The 19,597-nt window shown below is 42.9% G+C and overlaps 2 protein-coding genes across 8 annotated transcripts in view; one reads left to right on the forward strand and one right to left on the reverse strand.

The window, feature by feature from the left end:
- The window catches only part of TTLL4 (tubulin tyrosine ligase like 4), a 38,648-nt gene extending 38,306 nt beyond the window's left edge, over window positions 1-342 (reverse strand). For 2 of the 4 annotated variants that reach the window (XM_042467467.1, XM_042467458.1), the window contains exon 1: window positions 191-340. The gene's annotated coding sequence lies outside the window, so the exon portion shown is untranslated. Of the gene's footprint in view, window positions 1-190 lie in introns of all 4 variants that reach the window. The other 2 variants (XM_042467414.1, XM_042467477.1) reach the window with 2 other exon arrangements.
- Window positions 343-385: 43 nt separating this feature from the next.
- On the forward strand, window positions 386-15,029 carry ZFAND2B (zinc finger AN1-type containing 2B). 4 transcript variants are annotated; one of them, XM_042467577.1, is made up of 10 exons: window positions 386-643; window positions 1,432-1,534; window positions 3,399-3,493; window positions 6,219-6,350; window positions 8,284-8,438; window positions 8,842-8,946; window positions 11,962-12,034; window positions 12,575-12,651; window positions 13,018-13,108; window positions 13,749-15,029. In XM_042467577.1, exons 1-10 carry the CDS (start codon window positions 539-541, stop codon window positions 13,785-13,787), a joined length of 975 nt encoding a protein of 324 aa, XP_042323511.1. In that variant the 5' UTR covers window positions 386-538; the 3' UTR covers window positions 13,788-15,029. The 4 variants fall into 4 exon arrangements, with proteins under 4 accessions (XP_042323511.1, XP_042323520.1, XP_042323539.1 ...); XM_042467586.1 differs by having other exon boundaries at window positions 386-632; XM_042467597.1 differs by lacking the exon at window positions 386-643 and adding an exon at window positions 1,114-1,132.
- Window positions 15,030-19,597: the final 4,568 nt, after the last annotated feature.

Below are 19,597 nucleotides of genomic sequence, written 5' to 3' on the forward strand. Positions count from 1 at the left end.
GGAGACAAACTACAACTCCCAGAATTCCATGGCTGCCACACCGTGTTCTGCCGCCTCCATTGTGGACGCAGCCTGTGAGCGTGTGTGGAATAGGGGCGCCATGGAAGGCCTTCGCGGGACCCCGAGGAGGGGAACGAGACCCGCCAGGCGCTCACGAAGCCCAGGACTCGGGGCTCCGCTGCTCACTTACCGGCGGCTCCGGGGCGGTGTCTCCGGCCCGGCCCGCTCTCCACCCGCCGTCACCATGGATACACTTCCGGAAAGGGCGGGGCCAGAACTGCCGCGTGCCGTGGCGCCGGGGAGGCTCAAAAGGAACGATCGACGCTCCCTGCCCACACTGTCTTACTTACACCCGGCGGGAGCTACGCGCCGGATGACTTCAACTACCGTCATGCACCGCGCCGTTCCGGATGCTCTCTTTATCGCCATAGAGGCTCGGAGGGAGACTGCGCACGCGCGCGGGAGGCTCGACACCCCCACCCCCACCCCCACAACCGGACTCCATTTCCCAGCGTTCCACCGGGATTGGAAAAGCTAGATGAGTGTGCAGGATGACGTCATTGGCGCCCAGACCGGAAGTGGGCGGAGTGGAAGGAGCCCAGGTTTCGCAGCTGAGGAGAAAGAAGAGGAGAGTGAGTTCTTGGTGGGCGCTGGTCCCTTTCTCCTCCTCTGAATCCTATTGTCTCTCCTTTGGGGCTCTCTGGCCCTTTTGGCCCTTCGCCGCTTCCGTAGGCGCTTGGCCCCAGAGGAGTGGCGCTGCCGCCACTGTCTCAGCTTCTTCCCTTCTTTTCCTTTCCCCTCAGCGCCTGCCTCCCCTCCTCCTCTACTTTCCCCGCATCCCCTCCCTCCTTCTGTTGTTGTTGTTGTTGTGTGTTGTGCTTTGGGTGTTGTTCTGCCACTCAGGAGACCAGTGTGATTCCCAGCTCTGCCACGAAGCCCACTGGGTGACCTTGGGCAGGAAGTCACACTCTCTCAGCCTCCTCAGGGGAAGGCCAGGGCAAAGCGCCTCTGGACAAACCTTGCCGAGAACAATCCATGATGGATTCACCTTGGGGTTGCCATAAGACAGAAAGGACAGGAAGGCACACAACAACAACAACAACAACAGGCTTGGTGGAGAAATCCTGTCGAGGTTTGTCCTTGGCATTACTTTTCTTATCCACACCTAAAGAAACTGTCGCGTCTTATTTGTGGCCGTGTGCCTTCAAGTCCTTTCTGACGCATGGCAACCCTGAGTTATCCCCTCTTGGTGAACGTTTGCCTTCGCCTTCCTCTGAGGAGGCTGAGAGAGTGTGACTTGCCCAAGGTCACCCAGTGAGCTCCTTCATGGCAGAACTGGATCCAGACCCCAATCTCCAGAGTCCTAGTCCAATGCTCATCGTTACTCCACTGGCACCCTTCCTCTCTACTGACCCTTTTCCTCCCTTCCAGACAGGACTCTTGCTGCTGTGCCCCTCCTTCAACCCACCTTCCAGCGCCATGGAGTTCCCTGATCTGGGCGCCCATTGCTCAGAACCGTCCTGCAAGCGCCTTGGTGAGAACGTGCCTTCAGCTGCCATACCTGGATTGTGCGCATGGGCCGCTTGTTTCTCCTCCCTGAAGGAAGGAAGGAAGGAACAGCTGGCATGAGACTTAAGAGCATGTATGTAAAGGGGCTGTCTAGCACCTTTGAGACCAGCCTTGTCATACTGATTTCCCAGACTGACACGACTATGCCTTTGAATTAATAGTGTGTGGAGAGGCAGGCAGCAAATGACGGCCCCTGAAGCAGCTTGGGAGAATTTAGGCTTCTGTTTCCCGTTGTGTGTTGGAGGATGGGGCTTTCCGTTTCCTCCTCGGCGCTAGGAGAGGGTGAGGTGCTTTGTAGCGGAGTTTAGTATTATTATATTTATTATTATTATTATTATTATTATTATCAGAAGAGCGAAGAGCAGGGTAGAAATGCTCCAGATAAATAAAGCAGTATAGTTAGAGCATTAGAGCTTCATATTCTTCAAGGGCATTTTGTTTTTTCGCAGCAGCTTTTAAACGTTGTGGCCTGGGGGAGTTGGCATAAATCTCCTTAGTAGGGCTTCAGAATTGGTTTCTTTGGTCTGCTGTGCCTGTTACAGTGGTGATGTGTTGCTCTTCGTGTAACATGCCATGTGGTAGCTATAGCACATGCTTTTAAAGTTTTCCATCAGTGTTAAAAGGTCTGTCCCGTTGTGTTGCCATAAATTATTTTAGAAAGAAAACAGGAAAGGAAGGAATTCTCCATAAAGGTGCATCATTGTTTCCCCGTTTTAAAGTCTTGGTATTCTCAGTTGCTTTGGTTCTTACAGTAATGACGTAAGTTTAATTCCCAGAGGAAGCTGGTAGAGTACTAATGATCATGATATAACTCTTGTTATTTTTAAATAACTGTATGTGTCTCCTCTGGACGCATTCTTAAGCAAGATCACTGTCCAGATGTTCATCTAATCTAGGCAGCAAGACTGATCAAGATAGCCCCAAATTAAGAGCCTGCTGCTGGGGCTTCTTATACAGAATTTGAAAATGTTTTAGACATTTGTATATTCCATAATGAAGTGTCTCACCATGCCAATACTATTGATATCATGCTTGATAACAGAGCTATCAAGAAGCTGCTGATAGTAGCAGGTTATATCAGGATCCTTTTCAGAATCCTAGGAGGTATTTTGTGTTCCTGGGAGTTTGAATTTAATGTTGATCTGGTACATTTTTACAAATATGTAAGTCTCACTATTTGTGATACTGATGTTGAGACATGGAGGCTCACACACATCATTGTACAGAAAACAGAGAGCTGTGAACATGTAAAGGTTGTGGGAGTGGTTAGCATTCAAGAACATTTTCTTGGATTATCCACAACTCAGCCACCTACTTTGTGGTCTGTGGTTCTAGCTGTGTTTCTTGATTACCACAGATCTTGAGTAGTTTCTTTCCAGAAGCATTTTCCTCCTTCTGTTTATTTTAAGATCTCAAAGGGAATTTTCCCCATGAATTGAATGTGATATATTTGTTATTGGGACCCTATAGTGAGGAATTTAGTTAAAGAGGAAGACTGGATCGCTTTTCCAGTCCAACATCTCTTTTGTGACTTTTTTTCCCCTAAAGATGTGAAGATCCAGGAAATAAAATAGGGTTAAGGAGTATTATCCTCTTTCTTTTCTTTTCAGTGTCTTCTCATCTCTGTTTTGCTTTCATAATCAATAGCTGCCATTAAACTGTGCAGTTCCTTCCCTATGTATCCCTGAAGAGGCATATTCCCTTAAAAAGTACAAATACTCTGGCTGTTCCACTCTTAGGATGTACAGCAGACTATGCAGATTGTTCATTGGTGGGTTGCAGGGAAGAAAATAGTGTTTCTTCATTATCCTGTCCTTTTCTGCCCTCAGACTTTCTCCCTCTTAAATGTGATGCCTGTGAACAACTATTCTGCACAGACCACGTTGCCTATGCCCATCACAGCTGCACTTCAGCTTACAAAAAGGTAAGTGAACAGAAGGAGGGAGGGAATAGGACCTTAGGTATTCAGCAGGATAGGGCGAGGCTCTGTGCATATGTACTTCTAGCTCATTGACCTTGCCCTGTTCATAGAGCAAAAGCTCCCCTCCTGTGAATGAAGTTATTTATCTTCAGCCTCTGACAGAGCTAGGAAAAAGAGGAGTTAGACTGATAATGTTAACATGGCAACTGCTCTGAGCTAATAATGTAAGGTTTCATGATTTTTGACAACCATCTCTGTCTCATTTGACAGCTGGCCCATGAGGCTGGGTAGACTGGATATGCTGTTCTTCAGTGGCCCAGAAAGTGAGCAATACAGCAATTGACATTTAGGAGATGACACTTTGTTTGTTCAGCTAATTGCATAGTGGCTGCTTTGTTAAGATACTGGAAGAAGCAGGTGATGCAAGGCATCAACACAGTTGTTTCAGGATGTTCCCTGCCATCCCCAAACTGTTTGATTCAGCATCACAAGTAACTAAATTTATTACCTGATATTATTGTACCTGCTATTGCCAGTCAGTAAAAATGTTAATGAATGAAGAATAGCTTGATAAGCCCAGCCATGCTTTCTTTGTGGAGTCTTAGTTATAATCTGCTTGTTGTGTTAAGTTTGCCATGTAGTTTACTGACAAGAGTTCAGTGCTTATTTTCTTTCAGAGCAGTAAATTCTAGCACAGAACTATTTTGAGCTGTCTGAAACTGAGTCTTGTCCTGTTTGTTTGGGTCAGCTTTCAGGTGCAGCAGACTTTCAAACAGCATTTCATGTTGTGTACTTGTTGAAGAAGTAATAGATGTTTACCCCAGTTGCAATTTTGGTTTGTTTCTGCCTGTTAGAGACAGGAAATTATACCAAACCTTTATTTTTCCAAATTCAGTATAAATTGAATAAGCTTGCTTGCTTTATGGTTCTGGATTAGTACTGCCAATTTATGCAAACTTTGTTGATTGGTGGTGAAGGGGAGCAGGCAGAAGAACTCTAATTTATTGATTGGATCATCATTTTAGATGATGAGAGATAATCAGAGGAAAGTAATTGTAGCTGCTGGCTTGGATTGTTAATGATACCCTTGAAGAAGATGGGTTGTCAGATGTACTGTAATCCTTGAGGATCAGCTTTTTTGCTACAAAAACTACGTTAGAGCTTCCAGCTCACTACTTTCCTAACTCTATGTAATCTTTTTTTTTAATTGGAACTTCTTGAAGGTGGCAGCTTCGCAGCTTCAAGGGCACCTGGTTACTGTTAAATCTTTGAATCTTAGCCAGATATTCTCAATTTGAGCAGAGCATCAGCTTTGTATTTGTGTCCTTCAGCAGTGCATGCACTCAGGAGACCAATAAGTTATTGAATGTTGCTGTCTTTGGACTCGACATCTGGCGGACGGAGTTGTGGAACATGTCGCAGAAGTGTACTTGATGTGTTCTGAGTATTCCCCACATTGAAGTTGGACAGGGATTATGGTAGGAAGTTGTTCACCACTGCACAGGATTGTCTTCTTCACTGTGGATGTGACCATTTTGCAAAGTTATCTAGAGAATGTACCATCTCTACATTGAAAACATCCAGCACTGTTTGTTTGCCCTTCCTATCTAACCGCAGAAATTGTGACTTCTATATCATGGCTAGGTACTTGACTTTGGTGAAATAAGAGGATGAATCCTGATAGGAATGAAGTTATTTTTTGAAAGCTCTCCTTAAGTGTGCACTGTATTAAATATGTAGGTTGCATCTGAGCTTCAGTTATTTCTTTCTTACTCCCAAAACTGGGACCATTATGTGTAGATTGTTGTTCTTGTGTGCCTTCAAGTCATAGGCATTAAAAATCCTCTGTATTTTTTTTCTTTCTTAAGGCCCCATACAGACAGGCCAAAATAAAGCTGCTTCGGGTCACTTTGAAGGTATGCTATTTAAATAATGCATGAGTCCTAAGAGTCCGGAAGCTGTGCCAAATCTGAGCTCCAGTCCTTATTTTGGCCTGTCTGTATGGAGCCCAGGTCTCCTCATGATGTGATGGAAACTTAAGAAAAACCTCAAGTAACACCAATGGAGTTTAAAACTTTCCTATTTGTGTGCACACTCTTATTTTGGAGTAAGAGAGAAAATGACGCTCAACTGCACACTATGTATTTAACTTAGTGTGTACTTTATCCCTTTAAAAATGACATAACATAGTGCCAATAGGCTTAAGAGAAAGATAGGGCCACTGCCACAACACCAGCAATTCCTGAAATGATTGAAGCAACAAAGTGACTTCTGGCATGTATAGCATTTGGTGGGAGTGCCTGGCTATGGGTGGCTGAGACCCTGAGCAGGAGTGTTTGTGCAAACCCTGTCCTCTTCCCCTGAAGCCCAACTGATCAACTGATGGGGATGGGGATTTGTTCCAGTGCTGCAGTTTGCAGCGCTGGGTCAGTGATCTCAATCAGGGTGCTGGAAGAGTGTGAAAGCCTGTCCTAACATCCGTCAGTCATGCTGCCAAGATCTATGTGTATGGATTGTGAAACCTGGAGTAGGAAACAGTGTGCATGTGCACTAAGATGGGAGAGAAAAATAGTGTATGGGTTTTCCAGCTAATGCCAGATATTGACTTGAGGGATTAAAACGTTGGGAGGTGGGGATCTGTTGAAATATTGTGGTGCAGGTGGTCTCTATGTAAATTGAACTAAGAGAATGGGCATTGTAGATAACCTAGCCTCTGTTCTGGCCCCAGGATGTACAGGTACCTGTGTGCCCACTCTGCAGCACACCCATCCCTGTAAAGCGAGGAGAGATGCCTGATATTGTTGTGGGAGCACACATTGACCAGGACTGCAAATCAGATCCAGCCCAACGTAAACGCAAGGTAGGAGATGAGTCACTCCCTCCCTCTATTGTCTCTGGTAGGAAACATTGCTTTGGGCTTATTAGAATTTAATGTGCAGCTTCCTGATGTTGAGCGAGGACAATATGGTGACATCCAAGTCTCAGAAACCTCTGGACTATGGTCCATAAGCAGGGGAGTGAAGATGGCCATTCCCATTTCCCATTATATTGTTTCTGGAAATTTGGGGTGCGGTGTCATCAATATGAAGATGACACTCTGTTCTACTACTCCTTTCCACCTCAATCCAAGGATGCTGTCCTGATCCTAAACCAGTGTCTGTCATCAGTAATGGACTGAAGGAAGGCAAACAAGTTGAAACTTAATCTAGACAAGACAGAGGTGCTCCTGGTCAGTCGGAAGGCAGTTTGGGGAATACAGATCCAGCCTGTGTTAGATGGGGTCACATTCTCCCTGAAGACACAGGTTCGCAGTTAGGGAGTACTCTTGGACCCAGCTTAGAACCTGGAGGCCCAGGTCTTTGCTGTGACCAGGAGTGCTTTTGCACATTTAAAACTTGTACGCCAGCTGCGCTCGTTCCTTGAGAAACAAGATCTGGCCACGGTGGTACATGTCTTGGTTACATCACGTTGGACTACTGTAATGGGCTCTACATGGGGCTGCCTTTGAATAGTGTTCGGAAAATTTGGCTGGTTCAAAGAGCTGCTGTCAGGCTGTTAACAGGGGCAGGTTACAGAGATCATACAACGCCCCTGTTGAAACGGCTTCATCGGCTGCCAGTGTGTTTCTGGGCACAATTCAAGGTGCTGGTTATTACCTACAAAGCCCTACATGACTCAGGTCCACACTATTTGGCAGACCGTTTCTCCTGGTATGAACCTGCCTGGACTCAGATCTTCTGGAGAAGCCCTTCTCTCCATCCCAACACCATCACAAACACAGCTGGTGGGGATGCGAGAGGGGACCTTCTTGGTGGCTGCCCCTAGACTCTAGAACTCTCTGCCCAGGGAGATCAGAACGGCTCCCTCCTTGATGGCTTTCCGCCAGCAGGTGAAGACCTACCTATTCAGACATGCGTTTAAGGAATTGCTATAAGGACAGGCTGGGATGTTGGACCATTTTTAAAATTTGTTAGCTTTTCCCCTCTCTCATTTACAGTTTTATCTTTTTTAAATATGTTTTATTCCTTTAATAATTGTTTTAATATTGTAATAATTTAATTCCTTTTTAATGTACTTATTATTATTATTATTTTCATTTATTTTTTATGTTTTTAAATGTACTGTTTTTAATGCTGTGAAGCCACTCTGAGTCCCAGTCCTGGGAAAAGAGCGGGATGGATAGATAGATAGATAGTGGTTTCCCAGGTTGATATTTTCTCTCATTCTGAAAGTCTCTCCTAAGTCTGTGTTCCCAGCAAGAAAAACTTTGAAATCAAATGTACTGGGTTTTTTTGTCTCACCCTTTTCCCTCTGACTGCACCCATCATTTGACCCTTATGCTGAAAGAGACTTCCCACCCTTGACCTAGTGGAGGAGTGGAATTCACATGACTGCAGCTCCCAACATTCCTTACCATTAACTATGCTGGCTAGAGCTGCTGGATTATTGTTATGTATGGAAAGCCACAGAATTCTCACTTTTGGTTTAGTCTGTCTATTGAATTTGGCTGGAGAACATTTAAATGATTAGAAAAACAGAGGAGATGGCTATCAAAATTAAATAGTATTAGGCAGTCATGCCTAGCTGCAGAGCTGTGTCACCTAAAACTTACTGTAAACAGCCAATTCTGAAGAGCAAGCTTAAATAAATTAAATCAAGGGTGCCTTCTTTATCTATTACAATCTTACGGCTGGGGGCTTTTATGACACAAAGAATGCATGTCCTGGTTAAGTCGTCTGCTTGCTAACAGCCCTTTCAATTGAGATCGATCTCAACTGTTTTTGTCTGTCTAGATCTTCACCAACAAGTGTCAGCGACCTGGCTGCAAGCAGCGAGAGATGATGAAGGTTCTCTGTGACCAGTGTCATGGCAACTTCTGCCTCAAGCACCGACACCCACTAGATCATGAGTGCAGTGGGACTACTGGACATTCGCTATCTAAGGCTGGGTAATGGCATGGATGTAGGTGCCTTGGGGAAAACAGCGTAAAAGGCAGACAAACATAGATCTGGCAAATCTGATGCGCATCCATCTTTTGGATGGAGTTACAGTAGTACTTCCTTTCCTCCCTGTCCTTTGCTGTTCTGGCATTTGTGTCAAAGTTTTCTGGGGCTGGAGTATTGATGCCTGCTGTTCTCCCAATGTCTTCAAGATATCTGTCATTTGTGCTCAATCAGCTGCCTGTGTTACAGTTCAGATTACTTGAAGCTGAAGGGCATCAAAGTAACACAAGCTATTGCTGGGACTGACTTGGCACAGCAGCAAAGGATAGTGCTGAAGTGGATTCTGGAAAAGAGTGGGGTGGCAGTGATGTAGTTGCTCTAACTGAAATTAGTATCTCCCTCTACTAGGAATGCTGCAATCATCAGGGCTCAAAAGTCTACCAAAGCATCTTCAAACACTACATCCAACAATGAAGCCATGAGTTCTGCTACAAATCTACCAACCTCCAGCAGGTACACCAGATAACCTGATTCTGCATAGTTCTCTACCCTATTCCTAGCAGCTGCAGGTTTCTGGAGGTATTGTAACAGCTGTGTTCCCTGACACTGCTCTCCCTCTCCTCAAATTGTTTGCAACAGAAGAGGAAACTCACTAAGATATCTTTTGGGGCAGGATGACATCACAGTCATTTCCCTCCCCTGATGAAAGGCAAAGAAACGATTGTTCCTTACCCCTCTCTGCACAGAGGAAAGGACAGCAGAGAAAGGCAAGGAAGATTGCTCCTCTGTTTCTTGGCATAGAAAGAGGGCATTCTCTTTCATCAAGAAAGGTTACCTTTCTCTTGCATTGGCATAAGGAACTTGCTATTTTCTTAGAAATATAAGCTGGAAGAAAGGGCTGGGCTTCAGGGAGGGGAATTTATGTGTGCCAGATAGAGTATCCTCACAGGCCAGATTCACCATCCCTAATGAACATTAATAATAAATAAATAAACAAACAAACAAACTTATTTTTATCCCACTTTTCTGTGACTAGACAAAGCGGCTCACAACACATTAAAATATCCACATTCACAGCATTATGTCCAAAATTCCCCCCCTAAAATAGGATTAAACATGTTACAATTAAAATATCTATTAAAAACAGAATAAAAAAATATATCGAGGACAGAGCAATGGGCTAATACATGATGTGAGGGGCAGTGATTCTGTGGCCGGACACATTTATTCAGGAAAGGCCTGCCGGAAGAGAGCCATCTTGACAGCTTTTTTAAAGCTGTCTAAGCTGGCAATTTGACGGATCTCGTCTGGCAGATCGTTCCATAGTTTGGGAGCAATTGCAGAGAAGGCCCTCTGGGAGGTAGCAGTTAATCTGTTTTTTAAAGGCTGCAATAGATTCCTCCCTTGACCCTAATGAGCCCCACTAGCACCAGGCTGGTTCTGCTAATAGATCACAGTTCAGGCTACTCTTTTTTCTCCTTGAGGCACAAGGTAAAAATGAGAATAAATCAGGCTGGATGTCTAAAGAACTTTAAACTGAGTTAAGACTCAAAATGGACATATATAAGAAGTGGAAAAAAGGGGAGACTGCAAAGAAAAATTCAAAGACCCAGCTTGTGTAGGGAGAAAGTCAGAAAAGCTAAAGCACAAAACAAACTCAAGCTTGCTAGATTAAAAACAATAAACGGGCTTTTTTATTATGTTCATAGCAAAAGGAGAAACAAGAAAATGGTAGGGCAACTGTGTGGAGAAGATGCTTAAATTCTAACATGAGACAGATAATAGGCAGAACTACTCAACACTTTCTTTTTCTCAGTCTTCTGCCACAAGGAGAACAAGGTGCAACCTGGGGGAAATGGAGCAGTTAATGCAGTAGGCGAAATGCAGTACAGGATAGGTAAAGTGGTAGTACAGGTAAACTGGTCTATTCTAAAGGAATTCAATTCTTCAGGGCCAGATGAACTACATCCAAGGGTATTGAAAAAACTGGCAGAAGTAGTTTCAGAACCACTGTCGATAATCTTGGAGAATTCCTGGGGAACAGTAGAGGTCCCAGAAGACTGGAGGAGGGCAAATGTTGTCCCCATCTTCAAAAAAAAAGGTGGGGGGAGAGGACCCAAATATTTATTGCCCAGTCAGCCTGACATCGATACCAGGAAACATTCTGGAGCAGATCATTAAATAGACAGTCTGTGAGCACTTAGAAAGGAATGCCCTTTGTTACTAATAGTCAGCATGGGTTTCTTAAAAGCAAAGTCATGTCAGACTAATTTTATCTCTTTTTTAAAATAGAGTCACAAGCTTGGTAGATGAAAGGAATCCTGTGAATGCAGCTGATCTTGATTTCAGTAAGGCCTTTGACAAGGTCCCCCATGATATCCTTGCAAAAAAGCTAGTAAAATATGGGCTAGAAAATGTGAGTGTTAAGTGGATTTGTAATGGGCTGACCGACCGAACCCAACAGGTATTCAACCACTCCTCCTGTTCCTGGAGAGAAGTGACCACTGGGGTGCCTTAGGGTTCTGTCCTGGCCCAGGGCTATTCAACATCTTTATCAGTGATTTGGATGATGGAATAGAGGACATGCTTATCGAATTTTCAAATGGCACTTACTTAGCAGGGGTTGCTAATACACCAGAGGACAGGATCAGAATTCAAAATGACTTTAACAGATTAGAAAGCTGGACTATAACTAACAACCTGAATTTCAACAGAGAAATTAAGATACTACACTTGGACAATAAAAAAGAAATTCACAGATATAGGCTGGGTGACACCTGACATGACAGCAGTATATGTGGAAGAGATCTAGGCGTCTTAGTGGACCACAGGCGGAACATGAGTCAACAATGTGATGCAGCAGCTAAAATAGCCTATGCAGTTCTAAGCTGCTGCATCAATAGGAGTATAGTGTCTAAATCAATGGAAGTAACAGTACCACTTCATTCTGATTTGGTGAGGTCTCATCTAGAATACTGTGTCCAGTTCTGGGCACCACAATGCAAGAAGGATGTGGACAATCTGGAGTGTATCCAGAGGAGGGTGACTAAAATGGTGAAAGATCTGGACACCATGCCCTATGATGAGAGACTTAGGGATCTGGGTATGTTTAATGTGGAGATATGTTGACATGATAACTCTATTCAAATATTTGAAGGGATGTCATATTGAGGGTGGAGCAAGCTTGTTTGCTGCTGCTCCAGAGACTAGGAGCCAGAGCAATAGATTCAATGTACAGGAAAAATAATTCCACCTAAACTTTAGGAAGAGCTTTCTAACAATAAAAACTGTTTGACAGCGGAACACATTATCATGGAAAGTGCTGGGGCCTCCTTCTTTGAAGGTTTTTAAACAGAGGTTGGATGGCCATCGGTCAGGAATGCTTTGTGTATTCCTGCATGGCACAGAATTGGACTAGATGGTTCTTGTGGTCTTTTCCAACTCTGTGATTCTCTGCCAAAGGATTTTCTCATGCAAATGTATATGTTTTAAAGACTGTACCAACTGATTTTCTTATCTTGCATATAGAGTTACTGAAATGGCTAGAGAACCTGAGCCCCAGAGCACATTGTCACCAGCTGTTGCCCTGCAGAATGGATTGGTAAGTGCTGGTGAACAAGCTGGGAATTTAAATCATTATAAATAAATTGTTTGCTTTGTCATCATAGGCTTGACACTCTCCTACTTGTTGCTTTTTACATAGGGCTGCAGTGATAGCAGAGAAGGAAAGCAGGGCCACTATTAGCGTGCTTGAGAAGCCAGTTACCATCTAGCAGCCATTCCATCAAGCTGTAGGCTAGTGGACATATGAAACAGGGCCTCTTCCTGTCTTTGAGCTGCACCTTAAGAAACAAATTCTTCAAGCTGAGCCATCAGAATTTTGTAAGAGTCCAGTTTTTTGAGGTGCATCTTAGTATTTTGATGTGTTCAGTTTTTCTTTTCCACTATTTGCACATTCTCGTATGTACAAATCAAGTTATATACAAAACAGATGAATTTGCATAATTTCTGGTAGTCTGCAACTGCAGCAGAACAAAAGCCCAGTCCCACTTCATTGGAACATGCCCTGCCAGTGGAAGAAGCAGCTGTGGCTGTTGGCCTCCCTAATGTTGCTTAACTCTGGCGTTGTCTCATATTTCAGACTGAAGAGGAAGCATTGCAACGAGCCTTGGAGATGTCCCTGGCAGAGGTGGTGCCCTCCCAACCACAGCCCCGAAGGTACAACACAGTGACAAAGACTGGTTGGCTTTAGGAATATACTGTGCTAGAACACCCACATGCATTCGATAGAATGGGGATAGTTGTAACCATCTTGTCCAAACTGCAGGGCCAATAGGCTGTCCCCAGTTCAATGCAAATCTGTTGCTTCAAATCCAGGTCTCTGATTCTAGTCTTATTGGAGTGAACATTCAAACACACTGTGCTGGGCAGGCTCGCCAAGTATTAGGAACCCAGGTGTGGTGAAGCATTAAGTGTTCTCTGTCTTGATGTGAATGTTCTGTGCAGTTTCTTGGTGCAGGGTGGTGAGCAGAATCTTCATTATGTTGCTTGTCTGTTTCATGTATTCATTCTGTCTGTTCACAGCACCCAGGAGGAGGAAGATCTAGCACTGGCTCAGGCCATTTCAGCTAGTGAAGAGGAATACCGGCGGCAACAGCAGCAGCAACAACAACAGGTATGCAAGTTGAGGTATTACTTTTCTGTTCTTCAATTCATACACTTGGTTGGCTGGCAGAGCTTCTCTTGTGAGGATAGCAGATTGTTCTGCATCTTAGCAAGGTTATCCAAGATCAGGCCAGTGTCTGGGGAGCACACTAGAGCAGTTGGTCTTCCAGTTACTCCAGGACTTTGTAGAGGAACTATTCTGTTCATAATTCCAGAGCTTGGTTTCTGCTTTCATAAACATTCTGCAAAAAGTTTTAAAAGGCAGATTACTGTTTAATGTTGTTCAGCAATAAATAGTTTTCTTATACCTGATTAACAAAAACACTGCTTTATTGTCATTTAAATTGACCTTTAGCACTGTTTTATTCCAAAGTCAGGATGACAAAATGATGGAACATGTCTTCGTTGCAATCTTTGTTTCTGTTTGAAATGTGGTGTGGCCTGAAGAGGAATTATAACCCCCCTGAGTGATTGCAAATGTGGAACTGGACATGGTAGGCATGTCAATCAATGTGAGCCTTGTGTATGAGGTGTAGGGTTTTTTTAAGGTCAGTTTTGTTAGTATAGGACCAGCCCCATCTCAGGAGAGAGAGGGAAGAATGGGCCCCCATTTCTTGTGGTTCTTAACCCTACATATATTTGTGTCCTAGGCTCGAAGCACAAAACCATCGAACTGCTGCCTATCATGAGCACAACGAGAATCAGTCAGCCTGGGAAACTACGCCTGGCCACAGTGGCTGTTCCTCTGTTCCTGCCAGGGTTGCCTCCCTCTGCTGCTCCCTCAGGGCTATTGACAATGAACAAAAGCCTGAATCCTGGTCCAACCCTTGTAGAGTGTATCTTTGCCACACAGCTCTTGTCTCTACACTGTGACCACATACACCTTCTCCGGAACTACTGGCGGCATTTTCACGCTGGATGAAGCAAAGATAGATTTGGGTTAGCAGTTCCCAGTCCCTCCACCAAAACTGCAGCTAGTAGAAGTCAAAGTGAGGCGAGAAGATGGACTAGTAGGTAACATTGGCACCAGCTGGATTAAACATAAAACTGTTGATGTGGTCAGGGAGTGTCCCATATATGAGGGGAATTTCAAGCTCATTGCCTGCCTCTTAACTTGGTCTCTGGTAGTTCCACAACGTGGCAGTAGGTGGTGCTAAATAATTTCAGAGTAAGTGTTTCCTCTTCCTCAGGATCTGGGTTTTGTGTGTTCTTGGGCTTCTTCCAGATGCCCATCCAAGTCGGGTTGATGTCTTCCTGAAACTACTGCTGCAGAGTTTCTCCTGCCAGATCCTGGCATGCCAGTTGCTGCTGTTGGATAATGCAGTGTGAGAAGTCCTCCAGAAAACTGGGATTCATGGGACTTTCACAGGACACAAAGGGATGTCTCTGGGCCCCATTTCATGTAATCCTTTCTCTGTTGATGTGGGAGGGTGGAGTGATAACCAAATCCTCCCCTACATTTGAGTAATGCCATTTCTGCCAGTCCCTTGCCAGACCTTAGGCATTTAATCCCACCTCTTGGAAAGTCTACCAAAGATCAGCCTTGAAGCGACCAGCAGTCAAGTGGCTGCCCTATAGTGGTAAGGAAGAAGTGTCCCCATTCCAATAGAAGGCCAGCTCCTTTAGATTGCATGTTGAAAAGCTGGCTGGCTGGCCCCAGGTGGCATCCATACCTCAGTGCCATATGGATGTCTCATCTTCTGTCTGATGCATGCATTGGTCAGGCACTTCTCTTCTAAGTACAATCTTGACGGCCTTGGGCTTCCACTCTATGCTCTGCGGCAATTTCTGTCTCTCCCCTCTGCAGGGGCCATTTCACTGTCCAACATTATGTGCCTTTGCATTGTCACCTACACAGGGTGAAACGAGACAATATGTGATGACAAGACACTATGGAAAATTGATGGGAACCAATAAACTCACAGACAGATGTGGCTTGCTCTGCTTTCATTTGGGGAGGAGGGACATATGTATCCATCAGACTTGGAAAATGGAGATTGGAAGAAATGCATGGGGGTATTCTGAGAGTCTGGAGTGTTCTTGTTTCTGATGTGCAACAAGACTTAAACATATGCTGCTCAAGAATGTGTCTGAAGAGATGGTCTAGCCCAGGGTTAACCAATTTAATGCAAAGCAATTAAAGTCAACAAGAAAACTATCTTGACTGTTTGAATCAGATTTTCAATTTTGAAATACATACATTTCCTTTAGGTATTGGTGCTAGTTGGATGATGAGAAATATAGCCTATTATGGTAGTTTGTGGGTAAAGAGAACCTTTGGGTGTCTCAGAAGCTTAGTCATACTGCATGTGTGCTCTTTGTGCTACGAAATACTGGTCATACTCCATATGTCACCTTTGTGCTACAAAATTATTTATTTATTATTACTATTTTTACTATTTTATTTTCATATATCCCGTCTTTCTCCCAATATAGGGACTCAAAGCGATAAGCAAGAAGTATAAAACTACAATTTAAAAACAGTACAACAGTATTGAAATATAAAGATATAAAATTTAAAAAACAATTTTTAGAGTTAAAACATTTATAAATGAAAATATAACATGTTAAAATACAAATCATTAAAATTTATATAGCACAACATTAAAACCCAGTCCTTATCAGTGTAAAAGGCCTAACTGCACAAAAATGTCTTTACCTAGCGTTATACCCCCTCGAAGACTTCATACTCATACCTGCATGTGAATACCTGCTTACATACTGAACTAGAAGTAAATCATATTGAATGGAGTTCATTCTGAGCAAGTATGTATAGGACTGGATGTCTAGGAGAGAGGTTGTATAGATGATTAACATGATGGGGGAGTTCAATTATTAGAGATTCAGTCCAATTGAACCTTATTTCAGTATTCTTAATCAGTCCTAATTTTATCAGCATAGTAAATAATCTGTGTGAACAAGAGGCACCATTGAACTTGGGGGGGGGGGGGGTAGCCAAGATACTCCTACTTCCGCACTGTCTGTCATTCTAAATTTGAACAGATTTCTCCTTTTATTCAGGCCTCTGATAAAGGACTAGATTAATTCAAGGTCACGAGAATGGTGGGACATGGCATGTTCTGTCCATTACACCCTGATATATTACAGAATAGGTAGGAGGAAAAATTAAGGGAAGAGGGGTTGGAGAGAGCTGGGATGAAAGGACAAAGGTTATTTTACAGAATGCAATGGCATGAGGATGCTATCTGGAAATGGAACAGGTGTTTTCAGGGATATGGTCCTGCCAGCTGTCAGTTGTAGCATAGCAAGGACATTTCTGTAGGGAACAAAAGAATGACCTTGGTCTATAACAGCCCTGTACAACTTGGAGCCACAAAACTCTACAGCTGCCAGCCATGTAGGGAAAACTACAAAGGATTCAGGTCCATTACAGTACTAGATAATATCCTGGGACTGGAGAAGCAGACATGGTTGAATACTCAGCAGACTATAGTATGTGACTGGTAAACTGTGTTTGGCTTGCTGGATCATAGGTTGTACAGGTCTTGGACACAGTAGTGGCAGAGGTTTCCCTTGTGCATGTAGTGGTTGTAGCACAGACAATTGACTATTCGATTCAGATGTTTCTTTACAGTTAGTTCACAAAGGAATCAACTCTCTTTGCTGTGGGGTATATTTGGGCTGCTGATGCATGCAGCAGTTATTAGACCACATCTGTTTAATTAATTGGAATGATCTAAAGCTTGCTTTACCATTCAGCAACTGATTCAATGTGATTCTTTTTTTTTATTAGACATTTTAAAATCTTTTTAAAAAACATCATACATCACATATTATCCTAATCACACCATCACAAACACAGATACATGTTTTCAATCATACATAGCACTATCTATATTATTTTACAATTCTAATTTGTCATCTGATATATTTGACATTGGTGGCCTTCAGCAATTCTTTTCTTTCTAAAACCCTCTATTTTGAACCCTCTTTTCCCTCTCTCTTTTCATCCATAATTCTTCCCTCCTTAGCTTCCCTTAACTTCTTTAACATTCCTTAACTTTATTTTTCTTATTTCCTTCTTCTTTCTTATATTCTCATTCTTTCTTATTACTTTCCCATTTATCTTCCCTGACCTTATCAAACTTCAGACTCTCTTCACTCACTTCACATACTCTTACCTCCAAACACTTTCTTATTCCCTCTGCAATCATTCCAATATGATTCTTGAAGTGATTAGATTGGAAAACCATTTAATGGTTTCGCTTTAATATTCAGCAACTGATTCAATATGTCTAGTGATTAGATTGGAAAACAAATATGGAAAACAAAACTGGCCAACAGATTGGAAAGGATCAATATACATCCCCATTCACAAAGAAAGAGACACAAAGGACTGCAGCCGCTATAGGACTATAGCATTAATTTTCCATGCAAGCAAAATTATGTTAAAAATTCTGCAACAGACTCCAACCACATATGAAGAGAAAAGTCCCAGAGGTGTAAGTGGGGTTCAGAAAAGGAAGAAGCACTAGGGACCACATTGCAAACATACAATAGCTAATGGAGTGCACCAAGGAATTCAAAAATAAAATCGGCATATATGTGTGTGTTTTAAACATTTTATTATAACAAAATCTTTGCGTAGATCATGAAAGGCTATGGAATATTCTTTAAATACAAAGGCATGCCACCACATCTGATAGTCCTGATGAGAAGTCTGTACTTAGGACAAGAGGCTGCTGTTAGAACACAATTTGAAGAAACAGAATGGTTCCCAATTGGCAAAGGGATCAGACAAGGCAAAATTGCCCCCCCCCCCAATTTTTCTCTTTATCTGTTCAACTTGAATGCAGAAAATATAGAAAAAGCAGGCTTGGACACAGAAGAAGGAGGAGTGAAGACAGGAAGAATCAACCTGGAACAACTAGTAAGAAAGATCAAAGAAGAAAGTGAAAAGTCAAGCTTACTGCTGAACATAAAGAAAACAAAAATAACGACCCTGGAGGAGCTACACAAATTCATCCTTGGCAATTATGAAATAGAAATACGTAGTAAAAGAGTTCCCATACCTTGGGTCAAGGTATTGTTCAGAATGGGGACTGTAGTCAAGAGATCAGCAAAAGACTGGGAATGGGAAGGGCAGCTATGAAAGAAATAGAAAAGATCCTAAAATATAAAGATACATAATTGAGCCCGAAAGTATGAATCATATAAGCCATTTTTTCCCTGTTGCCACGATCTGGACAGTGAGGAAAGTGGATAAGAGGAAAATAAATTCATTTGAAATGTGCTGGAGAAGAGTGCTGAGGATGCTGTGGACAGCCAAAAAGACAGACAAATGGGTCCCAGAACAGATCAAACCTGAAATCTCCCTGGAACCCAAGACGATAAAGTTGAGGCTGTCATACTTTGGCCACATCATGAGAAGGCATGACTCACTGGAAAAGATAATAATGCTACAGAAGGTGGAGGGATGCAGAAAGAGAAGAAGACCATGTGATAGTTGGATGGACTCTATGCATTTGCAAGACCTAAGCAGAGCAGTGGAGGATAAGGAATCTTGGCGATATCTCATCCATGGGGTCACCATGAATCAGAATCAACTAAAAGGCACTTAACAACAACAAAGTGATTAGATTTAGGCTAATGTATCCAGAAGCTCTATTGATTTCCCTCTTGGACAATGTGGGTAAGGTAGTCACAATAAAGTTTTGTATTATGATACAGGCATCTGCTTATAATATTAATTAAAAATCAGATCTGATATTCTGGGCTCTGGGTATTCTGGCTGCAGAATATGGATCCTTCTTATATTTACCTGCATTATGAAGTTCATCTTGCACAGGTTTCACACTTAAATGTTATACTTGAATTTATAGATTTGCCTAGGTCAGGTTGAGCATACTGTACTTCAATGTTTTCACCAAAATAACTGTCCCTAGTAGTAAACAAGCTTGAATTTAGAATGTTTTAGACGTAGGGTGGGGAAAGTGTGGACCCTCATACTCCTGAAACCCCCTTTTTCACTTAGAAAAATCTCTTGCCTTTTAAAGGGCACAGAGACAATTTTGATACGTTTCAGGAGCCTCTATCTGGGCTTGAAAAACATACCTTCTGGGTTTGAAAAATTGGCACTGGGAAGAAAGGTATAAACTTAACCAAACTTCTCCATAATCTTTAGAGAGCTTGAGAGGCCTTCTTAAATAAAGAGAAATCAGAGTGCCAAGGGAGGTAAAGGGCATGGTCCTCCAGGAGAGAATGTATGACTTCTGAAAGTTGCCCTCATTCCTTTAAAATGAGTGGCTGATTCTGGATGGAAGAGCTTAAAAGGAAAAAGGTGAATTTGCTGAGTTAAAGCAACTCAAGATAACTGCTGTGTTTAGCTCCACCACTTGTCTCACTAGAGAGCAGAACCAGATTGTTTTAAATGCACCGCATCTGCCTTTGTTTTGTCAAGCTGGTGGAGCATTAAAGATTAAAGAAGGCATTCCTTCAGTGTCTCCTTTAATTGACCACAGCAGGTTAGAGTAGTATT

Source organism: Sceloporus undulatus, chromosome 1, assembly GCF_019175285.1.
Source record: "Sceloporus undulatus isolate JIND9_A2432 ecotype Alabama chromosome 1, SceUnd_v1.1, whole genome shotgun sequence".
In the NCBI taxonomy this organism is placed as follows: Eukaryota; Metazoa; Chordata; class Lepidosauria; order Squamata; family Phrynosomatidae; genus Sceloporus; species Sceloporus undulatus.